Source organism: Gopherus flavomarginatus, chromosome 4 (genome assembly GCF_025201925.1).
Source record: "Gopherus flavomarginatus isolate rGopFla2 chromosome 4, rGopFla2.mat.asm, whole genome shotgun sequence".
NCBI classification, from domain to species: domain Eukaryota; kingdom Metazoa; phylum Chordata; order Testudines; family Testudinidae; genus Gopherus; species Gopherus flavomarginatus.
The window spans coordinates 68,555,690-68,575,299 of record NC_066620.1 but is presented as its reverse complement, the minus strand read 5'-3'; the positions used below and the strand labels follow the sequence as shown (position 1 = coordinate 68,575,299).

General features: G+C 46.6%; 1 protein-coding gene across 2 annotated transcripts in view; it reads left to right on the top strand.

Moving 5' to 3' along the window:
• TTC27 (tetratricopeptide repeat domain 27) overlaps nt 1–19,610 on the top strand; it is a 203,622-nt gene that overhangs the window by 128,304 nt on the left and 55,708 nt on the right. For both annotated transcript variants that reach the window (XM_050951326.1, XM_050951327.1), the window contains exons 11-12: nt 8,374–8,469; nt 12,139–12,261. In XM_050951326.1, the coding sequence (XP_050807283.1) occupies nt 8,374–8,469; nt 12,139–12,261 (219 nt within the window). The remainder of the gene's footprint in view (nt 1–8,373; nt 8,470–12,138; nt 12,262–19,610) is intronic.

The window sequence follows — 19,610 nt, the reverse complement described above, 5'->3', positions numbered from 1 at the left end:
TTAAAGGAAAAAATAGTACGTTTCACATTATTTAAAAAACAGTATGTTACAATGAAATTAAAGTCATAAAACAAATGCTCAGAGGGGCAGAATTAAGATTTTGCATTTATGCACTGTTTCTGTTCTCATTTGGAATCTTGCTGAAGGAAACTGTCCTGTTGTTTCCATCCAGGTAAGGCTACAGGAAGTTGGGACTAGATCATATTTTGGGAGGATGGTGACCCCTAAGTCTAGAGATCAGGTGGCAGTGCCCTTTACAGCCTTAATGTAGTTATTGACATGTTATATTTGATACAATAATAAAGGGGTTCTTGTTAAGAACACCTAATTGAATGGTTCATAAACCATTCATAATACAGTCATTTAGGTTTGGAAACTTCCACCTTGCCAGAAACCCGCCAATTGGAATATTTTTCAACTAAGCCTGATTTTAAGTCTGAGGTTGTTTTCTAGCACTAATTAAATTGCTGTGGCCAACCAATCTTTTGCTTTTGCTTTTCCAAACTGCTCTCTGTCATTAGCTTTATGGCATAGATGGCCTGTGCTATTAGACTTACTAATTTTTTTTAACAGACTTTAAAGCTGCTCTCATACCATCTAATCTTATAGTGATATGTGACAGACCACTCCAGATCTTAAAGAATACTATTTTTGACCTTTGAAGTAAGCTCATAACCTACTGGCAAGGATGGAAGCATGAAAGAAGGACTATAAGGGACATAAAAGGACTCCCGGGCAACCCTCTGCTCCCTGGCAATATATACACCTGCCCAAAAAAGAAAATACTACAGGCAGTCCTACAAACCTAGACTGGTGACTCAACAGTTTTATCATTAGCCATCTTATGATTCTCCTAGTAAGAGACCAAGGGTACCTAAGTCTCATTTCACTACACCTTCCACATCTACAGCACTGTCTTAACCCCATCCCCCAGATAAAAGATATTTTTGTCAGAAGTTCAAGAGCTGCAAACCATCAGGGGTGCCAGCACTATCCAATCCCTGCATCTCCTTTCAGGGTCATTCAATACTTTTTTCCCCCTCACAAAAAAAGTTACCCTGTTCACCAAACTCCACCTATGCTGCTTTCAGGCCTGGCTCCAAATACTGTATTCCCCAATCAAACATAACATAAATAGCATGATTACAATTCCTTCCAGATAACCTCACTTTTAATGTGGTAGAAGTATCTCCATCAAATATGTGTGGGCATAACTTCCTATTCCCTTCACTGGACAAGACGATCATCATAAATGTCTCCCTCTTTGGCTGGGGAGCCTGCATGGACGGCCACACAGCACAGGGTGCTTGGATGCCCTGAAAGGTCAGGATTCATATCCACCTTTTGGAACTTCAGGTACTCGGAGAAACTTGCAAGACTTTTTTTTTTGCAATTTAACTAGTCCCGCTATTTTCATATATCAGAGAACGTAATGACTATCTTTTACTCAACAAACTGGGATGGGTGAGATCCATTCCCCTGTGTATAGAAGTGATCACCTTATGAGATTAGTGTATCAAGAATATAATCACTCTGTTGGCATCTTACTCCTGGGAACTTAGAATATGTTGGCGGACCCCCCCTTAGCAGGCATTTTGTCATTGATCACATGTGGGAGGTGCGCAACAGTGTCTTTGCTCAGTAGGGGAATCCCACTTGTGATCTGTTTGCCTCCCTAATGAACAGGAAATGCAGCATTTACTATTCCAGAGGAACTCTAGGTCTATATTCTCAGGGCAATGCCTCCATCTCCCCTGTCAGACCATATGAGCTTTGTCTTTCCTCCCTTATTGATCCTACCTTGGGTCTTATGGAAGATTTTTCAGGACAGGGCATGAGTCAACCTCATTACCCCCAATTGGCCCAGACAGTTTAGGTTCCCAAATCTTCTACAAATGGCATCTCGTCCTCCAGTATCTGGTCCTTTCCCGATCACTTGACCCAGGAGACGGGCAGGATCAAGCATCTCAACCTCAAAGCACTTCATCTCAAAGCTTGGTTTTGGATGGGTATCAGCCCTAGAATGTTCCTGCTCTGAAGCCATCCAAACCATCCTCAATAATAGCAGAAAAGATTGGAAGTGTTTTGTCATCTGGACACAACAGAAATATGTATCTGTTGAGTACACTAATAGTCCCAAATAAGGGAAATATCTTCTTTCTCTCAAAATGGCTGGGCTCTCATAGAGTTCTCTAAGAGTCTAGATGTCAGTAGTCAGTGCATGCTATACACCATCAGATGATTATTCAATTTTTACTCACCTGTTAGCTAACAGATTCTTGAAAGACCTAATAAGAACCTTCCCAACAGAAAGGAAACCTACTCTTCATTCAGACTTAAACCTTGTATTTTTGGCACTCACTTAAGCCTCTGTTTGAACCACTAGTTACATGTTCCATGTTTCACCTGTCAATTAAAGTTCCATTCCTTATGGCCATCAGCTCAGCCAGAAGGGGTACATGAACTTGGAGCCTTAATGGCAGACCCGCCATATGCTAAATTTCATAAACCAGTTAATCTACTTACTTATGTATTTCCCCAAATCTCCTGCATCTGAGGAAGAGAGGGGATTTCACTCCCTCCATGCGCAACTCACTGTGGCCCTGTATCTACAAAGAACAAAACCAATCAGAAGATCGCCTAGTCTGTTTCTCATTGTAGAAAAATGAATCCAAGGTCAAGCTATATTCTCCCAGATAACCTCTAAATAGATCTCTAGCTGTACTTTGCTCTGTTGCCAGTTGGTACTCAGGATCTGAGAGTTCAGTCTACAAGAGCACAAACAGCCTCAGTGGCCGCGTTTCAGGATGTACCTCTACTTGACATTTGCAGGCAGCTACGTGGAGTTCCATCCACACGTTCATGAAATATTATACTCTAGTACAGAACTCGTCCACTGATACATCCTTTGGGGCAATGGTTGTACAAGCAACTGCATCCTATATCCTCACACCCTCCCCCTCTTTGCTGACTGCTTGTACGTCACGCAAAGTGGAATATGCAGAGGTTATGTCTACACAGGGATAAAAGACACGTCCTCCCCAGCCCGAACTAGCAGCTGAGCCTGGCACAGAGTAGGAGCCACCAGCTGGGTCTTCTCCAGTTCTACCTTCTGCCCCACAGTGATTTACCTCTCTGCCGGCTGCCCTGTGCACCCAAAACATAGTGCTGGGGTTGATCGGATGACCGCTCTTGTGGCTTCCCTTTGCTTCCCCATCACAAAGTCACTTTTCTGCAGGGGACATAAATTCTGTGCATGTGCAGTTGCGCAGAATTCCCCCAAGAGTATGAAATAGAAACTGGCCCACTGAACTCAGATTCCCCGTTAGCTGTCCAATTTGATGTTAGTCAGCAAGGCAAATTGTCCAGAGGGACTTCAACATCTGGGTATGTTGAAAAACCTTTCTGTTTACACAGGCTTTTCCCGAAGGCAGTGATTAAGTAGGAAGGATTTTTTTGGAGTGGGATAGGGGGGCAGGTTGAGTGTGTGAGAGAATTGCTCATTTAGTTTCGTTGACTTTTTAAGTTTTGTTGATTTATAGTTGTATGGTTTATTTTCAGCTATGGAGTAAGGGTAGGATTCTCCCTCCCTACACGCTAGCCACATTTTAAATTTTCAAGCATCATTTAGAAACATATAGTTCAATACTCTCCCAGTGATCTGTTATCCACAGATCATTGGCATACTCAACCATAACAGCTCCCTGTTCTTAAAACATACTTGGGAGCGCTTAAATCTATGAATTATAAGAAATGCTGTGGTCTGTTGCATTTTTTCTTATCTAGGGAGCTTTTAATCTTCAGATACTTTCATGTGTAGTAATTTGGAACTGCAGACAGAGTACAGTCATTACTTTCTGTTGGATGGAGGTGAGGAGTCTTTTTTTTTTATAAATATCCATATTCTAATACAGCATTTTATTTACATTAAGCTGTTTCCAAGCATCCAGCATAGCAGATGGAGTTAGTTGGGCATTTTCTGATGAATCCTTTTGCTTCCAGAAAATGCCGTTGCTTCAAAATTAAAGCTTTCTGCAGGAATCCATGTCAATTTCAGTGAAATTACATTTTAAAGATAAATAAAACGAAGCATTTTGCTATTGTTGAAAAGGAATATGAGACATTGGACCCCATAATGCTTTATAGAAATATGCTTATGAGTGTAAATATGACATAACTGGAATATGTTTTATTCTAGATATGTCATGTAACATATCTTTGCAAAGGTTATGTTCTACTGAATATATTCAAGCTATTCGTATGCATGTATAATTTTTATATCTGAAGTTATGAGTGTTGCCTCTGCCTGTATTTAAAGTGTTTGCTGTAGGAAGCACATAAGGCAGATTTGGTCCACCTAGTGTGAAGGGGTTTTTCATGTAATTGGGAGTACTTAGCTGACAATAAACCTTGAGAGATGCCGATCAACATCTGAGCTTTCCTGGGAACTTTGAAACTAGCATGTAGACAGTGGTGTTGGCCTATAAAGAACTGAGTCATGCATGGACATGTGACTCCAAAACTCCATCTTGTAACTGTTATTCTGCACAGAAGAACACAAGGGGTTTTCACCCACAAGAGAGAGACCATATAAGCCCTTGGAAACCCCTCCATTTGGTCTTCAGCTGGCTCAGAAGATAGTCTCTCCACCCCAAAGAGATGCCTGAAAGAAACTGGAACAAAGGGCAGTAACTACAGGGGTGTGAGTGATTGCTGGACCTTTATTCTGTCTTATTACTTGGAACCACCTAAGTCCTACTTTTTATATTTAATAAAATCACTTTTTACTCATTAATTAACCCAGAGGAAGTATTAATACCCGGGGGTGAGAGTGGGGATGCAAACAGCTGTGCATATCTCTCTATCAGTGTTATAGAGGGCGAACAATTTACAAGTTTACCCTCTATAAGCTTTATACAGAGTAAAACGGGTTTATTTGGGTTGGATCCCATTGGGAACTGGGTATCTGAGTGTTGGAGACAGGAGCACTTTTTAAGCTGTTTTCAGTTAAACCTGCAGCTTTTGAGGGACGTGGTTCAGACCTGGGTCTGTGTTTGTAGCAGGCTAGTGTCTGGCACAACCAGGCAAGGTACTGAAGTCCCAAGCTGCCAGGAAAAACGGACTTAGAGATAATCTCGGCACCTCAGGTGGCAGTCCCAAGAGGGGTTCTGTGACCCAACCTGTCATAGAATTTTTTTGAATGTTTTTGTTTCAAAATTACTTAATATAAAATAATTTTTGAAATTATATTATACCCTATAATATATAAAACAAAAAAAGTCTAAATCAAACAAAACATTTAGATTTTAATGAACTGGAGCACTTGACCCCAAACTAGTCTTTTCCAGAACATTTTGAAATTTTTTTTGTTTTGTTTCAATTTGGAGTAAAACCAAACCTGCAAAATCATAGAATTTCCCACCAAACAGAAATCCTGATTCCTACACAGCTCTTGTAAAATAAATAACACACACCTAATGAACTGGACAGTTTTACTGTTATCTTTTGCTTTACTGGAATGTGTATAGAAAAATGTAGCCTACACTTCTAAGTGATGTCAGAATACAGTTTGCAACTATAGACTGTGGTCAATTAACTTCTTTATCTAAATCATCTTGTTTTGCACAGCGTATTAAAAAATGGTTTGAATCCCTCCTTGGACTACATAGAATGATGCATAAGAATGTGACATTACTATTCTGTTTCTTTGTGGTTTGATGGAAGATACCGTACATACACCTCAGCCAGGCGCCTGAGGTAGATTCTGATTAATCTCTGAGACTAGGGCTCCATAGAAATAATTTAATGGGAGAGAATTTAAACAAAGGCCAAGGTTTTAAAAAATAAGTGTTTAAAACTAGGCTTGTAATCCACAGTCAGGCTCCTAAATCACTGGCTTGATTTTCAAAAGTGCAAAGCACCCAATAGCATCCACTGAAGTCACCATAGATCCTGGAACTAGGCCCCTGGGCTTGAAGTGGTTTCTATTATATATAGGGTTTACAGTTTGGTTCAATGGCTCTCAGCACCCCCCCCCCCACCTATAAAAATTGTTTCAGCACTGCTGGAAATCACTGATATTTCCAAGTTGCTCAGTAATTTTAAAATCATATCACTGAGATTGCTAACATTAGGCACCTATTTTTGAAATTCTTGAGCTAGCTTAGTAAATCAGTAGCTAGTTTTCAAAATGTATTGCCCCCACAGGTCACAACCCAACTTCTCCACTTCTTCGGAGTATTTGCATTTTTTCCCCTAGTGGACAAGAATTGAGAGAGAAAGGACGAGACATGTCTCTAACTTGTCTCTGTGCTGAACTGTGTACACATAGTGGCAAGAGGAGCCCTTTTAGGGTTCTGCTTTAAGTGGTTGAGTTCAATATGAGATTTGGTGGTCAGACTAATTATGTGAAAGCAAATAACCTATCTCTGGCCTTACATGTGCTTCCATTTTAAATATGTGGATTTATTGGTACAGCCATCTGAAGGAGATTCTTTCTTTAAAATTCCTAATCTACTTTCTAGCTGTAAATAATTCACACTGTTTTTTTCTTATCCTGCTAGCTCTGTTGAATTTCCATATGTTGACTTGAGACAGGTTTACTGTGCAAAACTAACTTACAGAGATAGATGGGAGGCAAGAACATACATTTCTCTCTCATAAATTCACATTTGTCCTGAAGAAAAACATGAATTGAGTTGTCTTCCCAATTAGACCAGTGTAGTCTATGTTAGAGGTGTGGTTATGAAAGTCTGACTTGGAGAACAGTGGGCTTGACTTTGATGTGTTTTTTCCCTACAGACTTAAGGTTATTCAGTGTTCTCTCTCTCAGAAAAAGCTAAGTAGGCACTGAAATATATAAGCTGATATCACCTTAACTCCAGTCGTCTTATCTTTTGTCAAATATTCTTACATAACAGCATTTATTCAACATATGCATAATGGCAGGGTTTTTATTGTTTGGGTTTTTTAAATTGCTAAACTGTTTGGGTGGGAATTAGAAATTTGATTCTTTCTTGTTCTTGCTTTATGCAATGTAAGGTTCTATTGTATTTGATAAGGTTTGTATGCTCTTGGAAGTTCAATTTTATGTATGTTTTAGTATATAATGGAGGGTTTAAATTTGATTAATTGTCTTGTATGTAAGTATAGCCCATCTCCTTGATAAAAATGTCTTTTTTTTAATCTCATTATAGCATCGCATAAGGAGGGCAGAATTAAGCTTTTGTGTGCCTGGCTCCAAACATATTTGTGGGCCCCCATGCAGGCAATGGAGCATGGCATGGGGAGGTCAGTCTCCAGAGCGAGGGGCCAGCCAGGGGCAATGGGGTATGGCATGGCAGGGGCCTCCCCGCTCCGCCTAGCAGTTGCCAGATGCACAGTGGCCTGCCCGGCTCTGTGGTGCCAGCGTGCCCCTTCCCCTCATGGCAGACCCATGCCGTGCCACACAGCCCCCACACCCAACACAAACACACACACCCCGAATCCCTATGGCCTTAAATCTTCCCCCCGCCCTCTTCTGGGCCCATTATGCCCAGTGCCCCTCCAGACTCCCTCCACAAAGGCACGACACACTGCACAACACCACCTCTGCCCATTGCCCCCCTGCATACAGCCCCACTACAACTGCCCAGAAGCCCCATTCCCTAGTGCCCCAACACAAACATCTTCCCCACCCCCTCACAGCCCAGCACCCCCCCCAAGTGCCCCAGAAACCCACTCCCCCACGCCCTGCCTCCCACCTGCACTCACCGGCCCTGCTGGGAAGCGACTATGTTTGCCAGGCTGATCTGGCAGTACAGCCAGGGCTGGTCCAGGGGCCGGGAAACACTCTGGTCCCTCAGGAGTGGCGTGATCAGCCCGGCCAGGGCCTGACCTGGCTGCACTCCCTCAGGATCCACTTGCCTAGAGGGGCCCAGCCAAGCCCCACACATTGTCCCACCTGTCCCCAAACTGACCAGAACTGGCCAGGCTTCTGCACCAGTCCCAGGTGACTCAGCTCTGGGAGACAGGCAGGACCGCGCAGGTAGTGGGAAGCAAAGACTGCCCGGAGCTGGAGGTGCACTGGGGTCTGGCAAAGGGGCAGATAGGAGCCAGTGGGTGGGACCAGGGGGCAGAGAGGAGCCCTTGGCTGGGCTGGCAGGGTCTTGGGGGTAGTGCAAGCAGAGCAGGCTGGGGCCCCTTCTGAGCATGGGCAAGGCTCCATGGTGCCACTAGCGCCATTGTAAACCCGGTACTGCTAAGTTAGACTTGAATACCTGATACTGTTATAGCTGCTATCTTATAGCTTATATCAAGGGCACCTACAGTCTCAGGCACCTTTTTATACTTAAATAAATCTAAATAATAAATGAATATGCTTTGTACTTGTAGGCACTTGCAGATCAGTTTGAAGACAAGAAAACAGTGGTATCTGAACGACTGAAGATTTTCTATAGTTGTCAGGTGCCTCCACACTGGGCCATAGAGGTACAAGCTAACAATATGACATTTACTCTAGATACCATCAAATTATATTTGATATTGCATGCTATTTTGTGAAGTACCATGTCCTGGAAGCTGCAGTAGAAACCCACTGTCTGCTGCATGTTACCATATCTAAATAGGAAAACTTGTTGAAAAAATTGGATTAACCTAACAATATTGGAATATGTAGTGTTTTGTTTTGTTTTTTTTAAGAAATCAAATTCTAGAACATGTGCAGCTTTTTTATATACATTTCTGTCATACACAGAATTGACTGCTTGCTTCAAGATGTTTGCTTGCAAAACAGCTTTTCTGTATGGTCTTTTCCTTTTTTGCTTTAATGGAAAACAGAATAATAATTCTTCAAAATTAGAAGGAGCAAATATAGTTAGTGTGTTCTACGGTTACCAAAATACCATAAATGAAAAGAGATGGTTGCCATTCTTAGGGATCTGCTTCCTGTTTCTCCACCTACCCATTAATGAGGTAGACTAGGTCTTGTGGGAGGTGGGTCATGGCCAGAGTACTCTGCGTCAGTGGGTGTTTCCATTTTGTTTGTTTCCATTTTCCACATAAGCCTGAAGTCCTTGTATACCTCAGTAAGGTTCTGCCTTCTAGATGTTGGCCTTTTACTTTGGTCCAGGCCCACTCCCCTTCTCCACTATGTGATGGATTTTCTTAAGAAATCCCTCTTTTCCCCTGTGGAATCTGATACCTCATCCCACAAGAGGACTGCCAAAGCTGAAGCACTCTTATTTTCTAGTCATGCACCTTCTTTTTTCGTAGGATGAAGAGGGCATTTTTTTCCAGCTATATTTTAATTTTAAGTGGAAGGTCATGCTATTCTAAAAATTTCAGACTGTGCATAGTCTTATCTGGTATTATTATATTTAACCCTAAACTTGAAAACTATTAAAATAAGGTTCAAGACTTTGAGGCTAAAAGGTTTCCCTAAATCATGCATTTTTCTTATTTTTAAATGTTTCTGTTTTATGAGAGTTTTTCCTCTTTTGATACTATAGACTCATAGACTCTAGGACTGGAAGGGACCTCGAGAGGTCATCGAGTCCAGTCCCCTGCCCTCATGGCAGGACCAAATACTGTCTAGACCATCCCTAATAGACATTTATCTAACCTACTCTTAAATATCTCCAGAGATGGAGATTCCACAACTTCCCTAGGCAATCTATTCCAGTGTTTAACTACCCTGACAGTTAGGAACTTTTTCCTAGTGTCCAACCTAAATCTCCCTTGCTGCAGTTTAAGCCTATTGCTTCTTGTTCTATCATTGGAGGCTAAGGTGAACAAGTTTTCTCCCTCCTCCTGATGACACCCTTTTAGATACCTGAAAACTGCTATCATGTCCCCTCTCAGTTTTCTCTTTTCCAAACTAAACAAACCCAATTCCTTCAGCCTTCCTTCATAGGTCATGTTCTCAAGACCTTTAATCATTCTCGTTGCTCTTCTCTGGACCCTCTTCAATTTCTCCACATCTTTCTTGAAATACGGTGCCCAGAACTGGACACAATACTCCAGTTGAGGCCTAACCAGTGCAGAGTAGAGCGGAAGAATGACTTCTCGTGTCTTGTTTACAACACACCTGTTAATGCATCCCAGAATCACATTTGCTTTTTTTGCAACAGTATCACACTGTTGACTCATATTAAGCTTGTGGTCCACTATGACCTCTAGATCTTTCTGCCATACTCCTTCCTAGACAACTATGCATACTGTCTTAACCAATCGTCATTTCTTCCAGTGTTGCCCAAAGTATTCCACATGTAATCTTTCAACAAACACTTCAAATAAACACAATCAAACCTAATTTTCATTTCCAGTTTTCAGAGTAAGTGTGGCACTTTTCAGTCCAAGTCAATTTTCTAAGTCAATGTTAGAAATGCTAAAATAGAAGTGTACTTTGTAAAGTGTGGCAGTCTTAACTATAGTCATTACCTCTCTCTAAATTTTACCAAATTTGACCCAGAGAGTAAATTAAATTTTAAATTTTCCTGTATGTGGAATTAAATATTTTCCCTGAATAGACTCATAGCCTTTAAGGTCAGAAGGGACTATTATGATCATCTAGTCTGACCTCTTGCACAATGCAGGCCACAGAATCTCACCCACCCACTCCTGTAACAAACCCCTAACCTATGTCTGAGTTATTAAAGTCCTCAAATTGTGGTTTAAAGACTTCAAGGTGCAGAGAATCCTCCAACAAGTGACCCGTGCCCCACATTGCAGAGGAAGGCGAAAAACCTCCAGGGCCTCTGCCAATCTTCCCTGGAGGAACGTTCCTTCCCGACCCCAAATATGGCAATCAGTTAAACTTTGAGCATGTGGGCAAGACTCACCAGCCAGCACCAGGGAAGAATTCTCTGTAGTATCTCAGATCCCATCCCATCACAGACCATTGGGCATATTTACCTGCTAATAATCAAAGATGAATTAATTGCCAAAATTAGGCTATCCCATCATATCATCCCATACCATCAAAGTCTAGAAAACACAGCTTAATACAGGGGTGGGCAAACTTTTTGGCCCGAGGGCCACATCTGGATATGGAAGTTGTATGGCGGGCCATGAATGCTCACGAAATTGGGGGTTGGGGTGCGAGAGGGGATCAGGCCCCTGGCTGGGGTTCTGGGCTCTGGGGTGGGTCTGGGCAGGAGGGGCTGAGGATACAGGAGGGTGATCCGGGCTGGGACCAAGGAGTTCGGAGTGCAGGAGGGGGATCAGGGGTGGGGCAAGGGATTGGGGTGTAGGGGAATCCAGGGGTGCAGGCTCCGGGTGGTGCTTACCTCAAGCAGCTCTCGGAAGCAGCGGCATGTTCCCCCTCCACCTCCTACACGGAGGCACGGCCAGGTGGCTCTGCACACTGCCCCATCCACAGGCGCCATGGTTCCTGGCCAATGGGAGCTGTGGTGGCGGCGCTTGGGGCAGGAGCAGCATACGGAGCCCTCTGGCTGCCCCTACGTGTAGGAGTTTGAGGGGGGACATACTGCTGCTTGTAGGAGCCGCGCGGAGCGGGGCAAGCCCTCGACACTGCTCCCCAGCTGGAGTGCCAGAGTGGGGCAAGCCCTAGACCACGCTCCCCAGCAGGAGCTTGAGGGCCAGATTAAAAACATCTCAAGGGCTGGATGCTGCCCCGGGCCATAATTTGCCCATCCCTGGCTTAATAAATTAGTTTAAAATGGAATTACTCATTTGTAAAAGTTAAATAAATATTGTATTGCAAAGCATCTGCTCTCAAATCTTTGCCTTACCTTTAAGTCAGATTTGTATGGCTGCTCAAACTGGACTGATGTGCCTTCTGGAAGTAGCTCTCAATTTTTCCAATTTTTTTTACATAAAAAATTATTTATGGAGACTGTTATATTATGTGGACAAGTTTACTTTAACTATATTTGAAACAACGCAGAGGAATTTTTATTAGGATGATTTGTCAGTGATGAACAATTTAGACGTTTGATTGGGATTAATCACCCAGAAGTTGTACCTTATCCAAACTTTATCCCAACTTCATTAGTCTTCAGAGTTAGGATACAAATCTCAGGAGAACTGTTTCTCGTATTTTTTGTATGTTTTCTGTTCAGGCCAGAAATACCTGTAACATCTTTTCTAAAAATGATAATGAACATGCATCTAACTTTTTTCTATTTTGACTTTCAGCGACAACTTGCAAACTTACTCTTTGAACTGGGGTGCACAAGTTCAGCTCTACAGATCTTTGAGAAGCTGGAAATGTGGGAAGCTGTAGTAATCTGCTATGAAAGAGCAGGACAGCATGGGAAGGTGAGAGAGTCTTATTATCTGAGCTGAGTTTCTTGGATTTTGTTATTTATATTACAGTATCACCTAGAAATCCTGTTGTGCTACACACTGTATACATGTGTACACATACAAATACAGAGGTGTTATGTAGTAATATAAATAGATATTAACTCATCCAACTTTTTTCTATTTAGCAGTTCAAACAGTGGCTGATTTATTCTCGGTGTCATGGCAGAAGTGAGTCTGGAGAAGGTATTTGAACTGGGAGAGTGTAGTAAAGGTCAGCCTACGGTCAGCATCCATGCACAAGGAGAAGTGTGTGAAGAAAATATTGGTGGGAAAAGAGAACAAGCAGCAAATGAGTTTAGCATCATTGGTAGAACTGAGAGGACCTGTGGTTGGGGACACGGTGGGAGAGGATTGAGTGAGTGAGAAGTGGCTTTGGAGGTGAGAGCAAGAAGTTTGAACTTGGGGTGTGTGTGAGAGAGAGCAAGAAGTTTGAAGTGTGTGTGTGTGTGTGTGTGAGTGTGTGTGTGAGAGAGAGAGAGAAGGGTGATGTGGTCCTGGCTATGGACAGTGAAGATTGTTTTGTATGGCGGGGTACAATGTGAGTGTTACAGATGAGGAGGTTTAAATAATCAAAATGGGGAGTTGCTGAGGGCCAGGACAAGAATTCTGACTGTGAGAAGAGGTAATCCAGTTATAATCCCTACTTAACTTTAGTTCTTCTTCGAGTGATTGCTCATATCCATTCCAGTTAGGTGTGTGCGCCGCGCGTGCACATTCGTCGGAAAACTTTTACCCTAGCAACTCAGTGGGCCGGCAGGTCGCCCCCTAGAGTGGCGCCGTCATGGTGCTCGATATATACTCCTGCCGGCCCACCCGCTCCTTAGTTCCTTCTTACCGCCCGTGTCGGTCGTTGGAACAGTGGAGCGCGGCTTAGCTGACCTCCACTTCCCTAGCTACTCGTAGTTCTCGTATATAGTTATGCAGTTATAATCCTTTTATATATATTTGTATAGTTATACGTTTTTTCTTTGCTAACATAGTTAGTTTAGTAATAGTTAGCGGGGTTCAGGAAGTAGCCCCTTCCCTGCACCCGGTGCCGGAGCCCATGCACGGCTCACCGGGTTTTAAAATGGGCTCGGCCTGCCAGAAGCCGATGCCGAAGGGAGATCCACACGACTCCTGTTTGAAGTGCCTCAGGGAATCACACTTGACAGCTAAGTGCCCCATTTGCAAGGCTTTTAAGCCGAGAACAAAAAGGAGCGGGACTTTCACTTACCCCTCCACCTTTGGCACCGAGCGATGATCAAGCGGCTGGCAGAAGCGCCTCCTCGGCACTGGACCCCGCCGGTACTGCCAAGGCCTTTCGGCACCGGCCGTCGCCGGCACCGAAGTCGACTCGGCACCGCTCCCTTCCTCCGAGGTCGAGAGAGCCTACAATTCCTGCTGGTGCCTGACGGCTCCCCGGCACGCGCCGTGGTTGAGCCCCCTGCTCCTGCTGCTTCCGTGCCACCTGCATTGCAGCCAGAGAGCTCGTCTAAGTCGGATTGCCCGGCACCGACACCTGAAGAGGCACCGATGACATCAGCACCGTCGATTCCAGTCCCCCAGGGCTATTGAATCCAGTGCCTGACAGCTCCCCGGCACGCGCCATGGTAGAGCTTACTGCTCCCGCTGCTTCTGTGCCAACTGCACCGCAGCCAGAGAGCTCGTCTAAGTCGGATCGCCCGGCACCGACACCTGCTGAGGCACCGACGACGTCGGCACCGTCGATCCCGGTCCCACAAGGGCCGTCGAATCCGGTGCCTGACGGCTCCCCGGCACGCGCCGTGGTTGAGCTTACTGCTCCTGCTGCTTCTGTGCCAACTGCACCGCAGCCAGAGAGCTCGTCTAAGTCGGATCGCCCAGCACCGACACCTACCGAAGCTCTGACGACCTCGGTACCGTCGATCCCGGTCCCACGAGGGCCGTCGAATCCGGTGCCTGACAGCTCCCCAGTATGCACTGTGGTTGAGCCTGCTGTTCCCTCCACGCCGGAGACATTACCAATGGCGAGGGATCTCATTGCCATGACAGTCGATGCTGCCTGACCCCGGCACCGCCAGTGCGGGTAATACAGTCTCTTCATATGACCGTCCTCTGCCAGCACAGCAGAGCGGCACCGTTCATGATCACGGTCCCGCAGACGCTCCAGGTCCCGTCGGCACACCCGATATCACTTGCAGTCCCGGTGCTGTTTTCCTCATCGGTACTGGTCGCACTCGCCGCACTGGTCGGCATCCCGTTCGCCGACCCGCTACTATCGGCACCGTTCCGACTCCCGGCACAGCGACAGGTACCGTGACTCCCGTAGCCTCTTCCCGAGCCTCGGGATCTCGGTCGACCTCCCGGCACCGTTCTGGTTGCAGCTCTGGATCTCGTTCCAGGTACCGGTACGCCTCCCGGTGCCGGTCCCCGGTGCCGAGTTGGGCAAGGTCTGATAGAGTCAGAGACTCTGCCCATGCCTTTTTTTAGTACCTCCACAACCTGAGGTGGAGGAGGTCCCAGAGGTAGAGGACCCGGTATGGGGCCCTCTAAGGGGTACGACTACTCGTCTGTCCGCTCTCCTCTCTGCTCACTAGTCTTTCAGTCGGTTAAGGAGAGGTATTGGCATGGCCAGCGGGCACCAGCCCCGAAACCAAAGGAGGCTTGGCGAATGAACCTACTTGACCGCCAGGTGTACTCTGCAGAGGCCCTGCAGCTCTGGGTAGCAAAGCAACAAGCCTTGCTTAACTGCTATAATTATAGCACCTGAGTGAAGGTAGTTTAGTTTATGGAGTTTCTCCCTCAAAACTCCCGCCAAGAGTTCGCTGCCGTCTTCGAGGACGGGGGAAAAAGGTACCCAGAGCGTCCCTCCAGGCCTCGTTGGATGCTGCAGACTCAGCAGCCAGGACTCTGGCCTTTGGTGTCGCCATGAGTTGCATCTCATGGCTTCAGGTTTCAAACCTCCGGCCGGAGCTGCAGTATGCCATTCAGGATTTACCCTTTGTTGGTAAAGGCCTCTTCGCGGCAAAGACAGCCCCAGGCTGCGAAGCCTATGGACAATAGGGTCCTAATGCGCTCTCTCAGCATGCATATGCCAGCGACCAAACGCAGGCCTTTCTGTCCCCAGCCGCCATACTCTGTGCCTAGCCAGAGACAGGACTTTGGCAAACGGCGAGGCCAGGGTGGTCGCAGTCGAACGTCAGGACCCCTAAAGAGCCAAGGTCAAGGTCCCTCGCAATTACCACTGGGACCAAAGACGAACCTTCCAAGGTGCGCCTGAGGGCGGTGTACCAGTCACAGGCCGGGATCCCAATCCCACTTTCTCCTGCCGTGGCCCCAGTTAATTTCAGATTGCTGGGTCCTGCGCACGGTGGAGCATAGGTACCACCTCTAATTTGTTCCAGCCCTGTCCCCCTTCAGGGACCCCTCTCACGAGCAATTCCTCTTACAAGAGGTGCAGACGCCGACTGACGAAAGGGGCAAGGGGGTCTACTCCTGTTATGCCCTAGTCCCCCACTCGAACGGAGGTCTCAGACCTTCCTAGTCCTGCGTGGACTCAACCAGTTTAGGATAAGGTTGAAGTTCCGCATGGTATCCCTGGGAACCATTATTCCATCCTTGCCTCCTGGGGGCTACTATGCCGCCCTCGATATGAAGGACGTGTACTTTCGCAACGCCATCTTCCCTCCGCACAGGAGATACCTCCGCTTTCTAGCCAACCGTCAGTACTTCTGGTTTACGGCCATAGTCGCCGCCCACCTTCGGTGATGTCGGATATGCGTTTTTCCGTATCTGGACGATCCGCTTATCCGAGGAGACTCCGAGACACAAACCACTCAGCACGTGGGCATCGTCACGGTCTTATTCACAGGTCTAGGGCTGATGATTACTATGGAGCAATCCAATCTGGTTCCCACGCAGAGGTTGGACTTACTAGGGGCTATCCTGGTCTCCAACCTAGCCGGAGCCTGCTTATCACAACTGCGGTTTTAGGCGATGGCAACAATCATCCGAGGTCCGCAGACTTTCCCAACGACCTCGGCTCTCACTTGTCTCAGTCTCCTGGGTCCATGGCTGCCCGCAAGTTTGTAACCAAACACGCCAAGCTCCGCCTCCGTCCTCTCCAAGTCCGGCTCACCTTGGCGTACCACCCGGACAGGGAGCCAATGGTCATGGTAGTCACCGTTCCCTCAAGCACTTTAGGCTCCCTAGAGTGGTGGCTAACTCCCTCCCTGGTGTGGGCAGGGATGTGGTTCCATCCGCCCCAGCCCTCACTGCCTCTGACGACGGACGCGTCATCTCTTTGCTCGAGTGCTCATCGTCACCTCCGAGCTTAAGGCCTTTGGTCTTCTCGGGAGCTGGCATTCCACATCAATGCCCCAAAAATGAGAGTAGTCCGCCTGGCGTGCCAGGGGTTCCAGCGGCAGCTGCGAGGCCGTTGTATCTTGGTGTTTACAGCCAACACAACGGCCATGTGCTTCATAAATAACCAGGGAGGGACATGGTCCTCCCCCCTTTTGTCAGGAGGCCATCCATTTCTGGGACTTTTGCATGGCCCACTCGATGGAGCTGGTGACGTCCTTTCTCCCAGGCGTTCGGAACGCCTTGGCGCTTTGACTCAGCAGGTCTTTCCTGTCTTACGAGTGGTCACTCTGCCCCATGTGAGGTGTTCTGCTTTCCAGAAGTGGAGATTTTTCCTCACATAGACCTGTTCGCTTACTGCGAGAGCGGAAAATGCCAGATGTTCTGCTCCTTCCAAGGTCTCTCCTCGGGATCGATCTTGGACGCATTCCTGATGCCGTGGAAAGACCAACTCCTTTATGCCTTCCCACTGTTCCCACTGGTTCATTAGGTCCTACTCAAACTCCGCAGGGGCAGCGCGCGCATCATCATGATCACTCCAGCCTGGTCCAGGCAGCACTGACATACCACGTTGCTCGGCCTGTCAATAACCGACCCAATTACCCTGCCACCCCACCCAGACCTCATCACTCAGGGCCACGACAGGCTTCGTCACCCGGACCTGCAGCCTCTTCGCCTCACGGTGTGGCTGCTGCGTAACTGAGCCGGGGTGACAGGAAGCCTTCCACCTGGTCAACGTACCGGGCCGAGTGGAAGCGTTTCTTCTACAGGTGCAATACGCTCGATCTTGCTCCTACCGAGGTCTCGATCCCCTCTATTTGGCCTGCCTCTGGCCTTCAGCGGCAGGGCCTGGCGATATCATCGCTGAGGGTACACTCGGCAGCCATCTCTACCTTCCAGCCAGGCTAAGGTGGACGTTCCGTGTTCTCACACTCTGAGTTCAAGGTCCCTCAAGGGCTTGGAGCGCTTGCACCCTCGGGTGCGCCGCCCAGCCCCAACCTGGGACCTCAACCTAGTTTTAACCAGACTTATGTCTCCCCCATTCGAGCCGTTCGCGACCGGCCCTCTGCTATACCTGTCTTGGACGACAACTTTCCTCATAGCTGTTACATCGGCCAGACGAGTCTCCGAGCTCAGAGCTCTTACGGTGGTTCCGCCGTACACTAGGTTTCACAAAGACAAGGTGCAGTTATGACCGCACCCGGCTTTCCTCCCTAAGGTGGTTTCGGCCTTTCATGTTACCCACAGCTCAATGCAATGGGCGCAGCAATTGCACTCCCTGGACATCTGTAGAGTGCTCGCATTTATATTGCGCTGACAGAACTATTTCGTAAGGTGCCCCAGCTCTGTCATGGTAGCAGATCAAAGGGAAGGCTTGCTTGTTTTCCTCTCAGAGGATCTCATCTTGGGTGATGGCGTACATCCGCACTTGTTATGATTTGGCTCATATTTCCCCAAGCCACATCACCGTACATTCTACCAGGGCTCAGGCTTCATGTGCCGCCTTGCTGGCTCGTGTTCCTACCCACGAGATCCGTCGCACAGCTCCATTGGTCCTCGGTCCATACCTTTGCTTCGCAGTATGCCCTGGTTCAACAGTCAAGAGATGCTGTAGCCTCTGGCTCAGCAGTTTTCATTCTGCCACATTTCACTCCGACCCCACCGCCTACGTAAGGCTTGGGATTCACCTAACTGGAATGGATATGAGCAATCACTCGAAGAAGAAAAGACCGTTACTCACCTTTGTAACTGTTGTTCTTCGAGATGTGTTGCTCATATCCATTCCATACCCACCCTCCTTCCCCACTGTCGGAGTAGCCGGCAAGAAGGAACTGAGGAGCGGGTGGGCCGGCAGGAGTATATATCGAGCACCATGACGGCGCCACTCTAGGGGGCGACCTGCCGGCCCACTGAGTTGCTAGGGTAAAAGTTTTCCGACGAATGTGCACGCGCGGCGCACACACCTAACTGGAATGGATATGAGCAACACATCTCGAAGAGCAACAGTTACAAAGGTGAGTAACCGTCTTTTCTCTTTTAACTGTAGCTCAAACAGACATATGCTGTACATTTTGTTTTAAAAAAGTATAGTTTTAGAACATCATTAAGATAAAGAAAACAAATAATCAGAAAATGCAGTTTTAAGACTGGAAGTTCCACTTTACCTCTGCCTCCTTGGTTGTTTATCTGCTGAAGTTTCTCTGAACTTCTCTCCATTGACCTAGCACTTGTGGCCAGCAGTGGAAGCACTAGTGCAGGCTAGCCAGTTGACATTTACTGCTGTCATTGTCCATAGACAGGACCACATTTCCTCTCTCTCTCTCTCTCTCTCTCTCTCTCTCTCACTCACACTCTAGCAAGTTCATCAAGGAATATGCTGATGACACAGTAGTATAAAGCTGCTGGTGACTAGTCTGTACTAGCTCTATGCGTTGCTCACGCCAATGAAAATGAACGAGTGCTAAAGCACTGATGGAAGGAATTAAAGAAAATGCTTACTGGATATGTTGCCTGCTGCCAGTCTGGGGTTCCGTCTGCCAGCGCCTGTAAATGTAAAATGTATTACTAGCACCCGAAACCTTAAATTACAGTAAATAAATGAAGACTTGGCACACCACTTCTCAAAGGTTGCCAACCCCTGCTGGTACATGGAAAGATTGGGCTTACATTGAGTTAAGGTTGCAGAGGCAGTTGTAAGCCTTTTTATACAGAATTGTAACTTGTCAATTAAAACAAATAACCTAGAATTTCTTATAATGCCTTATGTAACTTTTTCCAATTATACTAGGCCAATATGTAGATCTTGGTAATTATAAACTGACAGATCTGTGTTTCACTGCCAACTGCCATGTCACGTTATGCATGCCTTGGGGATACTGTGCTACTATGAGGACTCTTTCAATACAGTAGAGAAATAAAGGTCAATATTTTCCATTTCCTGGAAACACGTTCTGTTCTAGTTAAATTCACCGACTGCC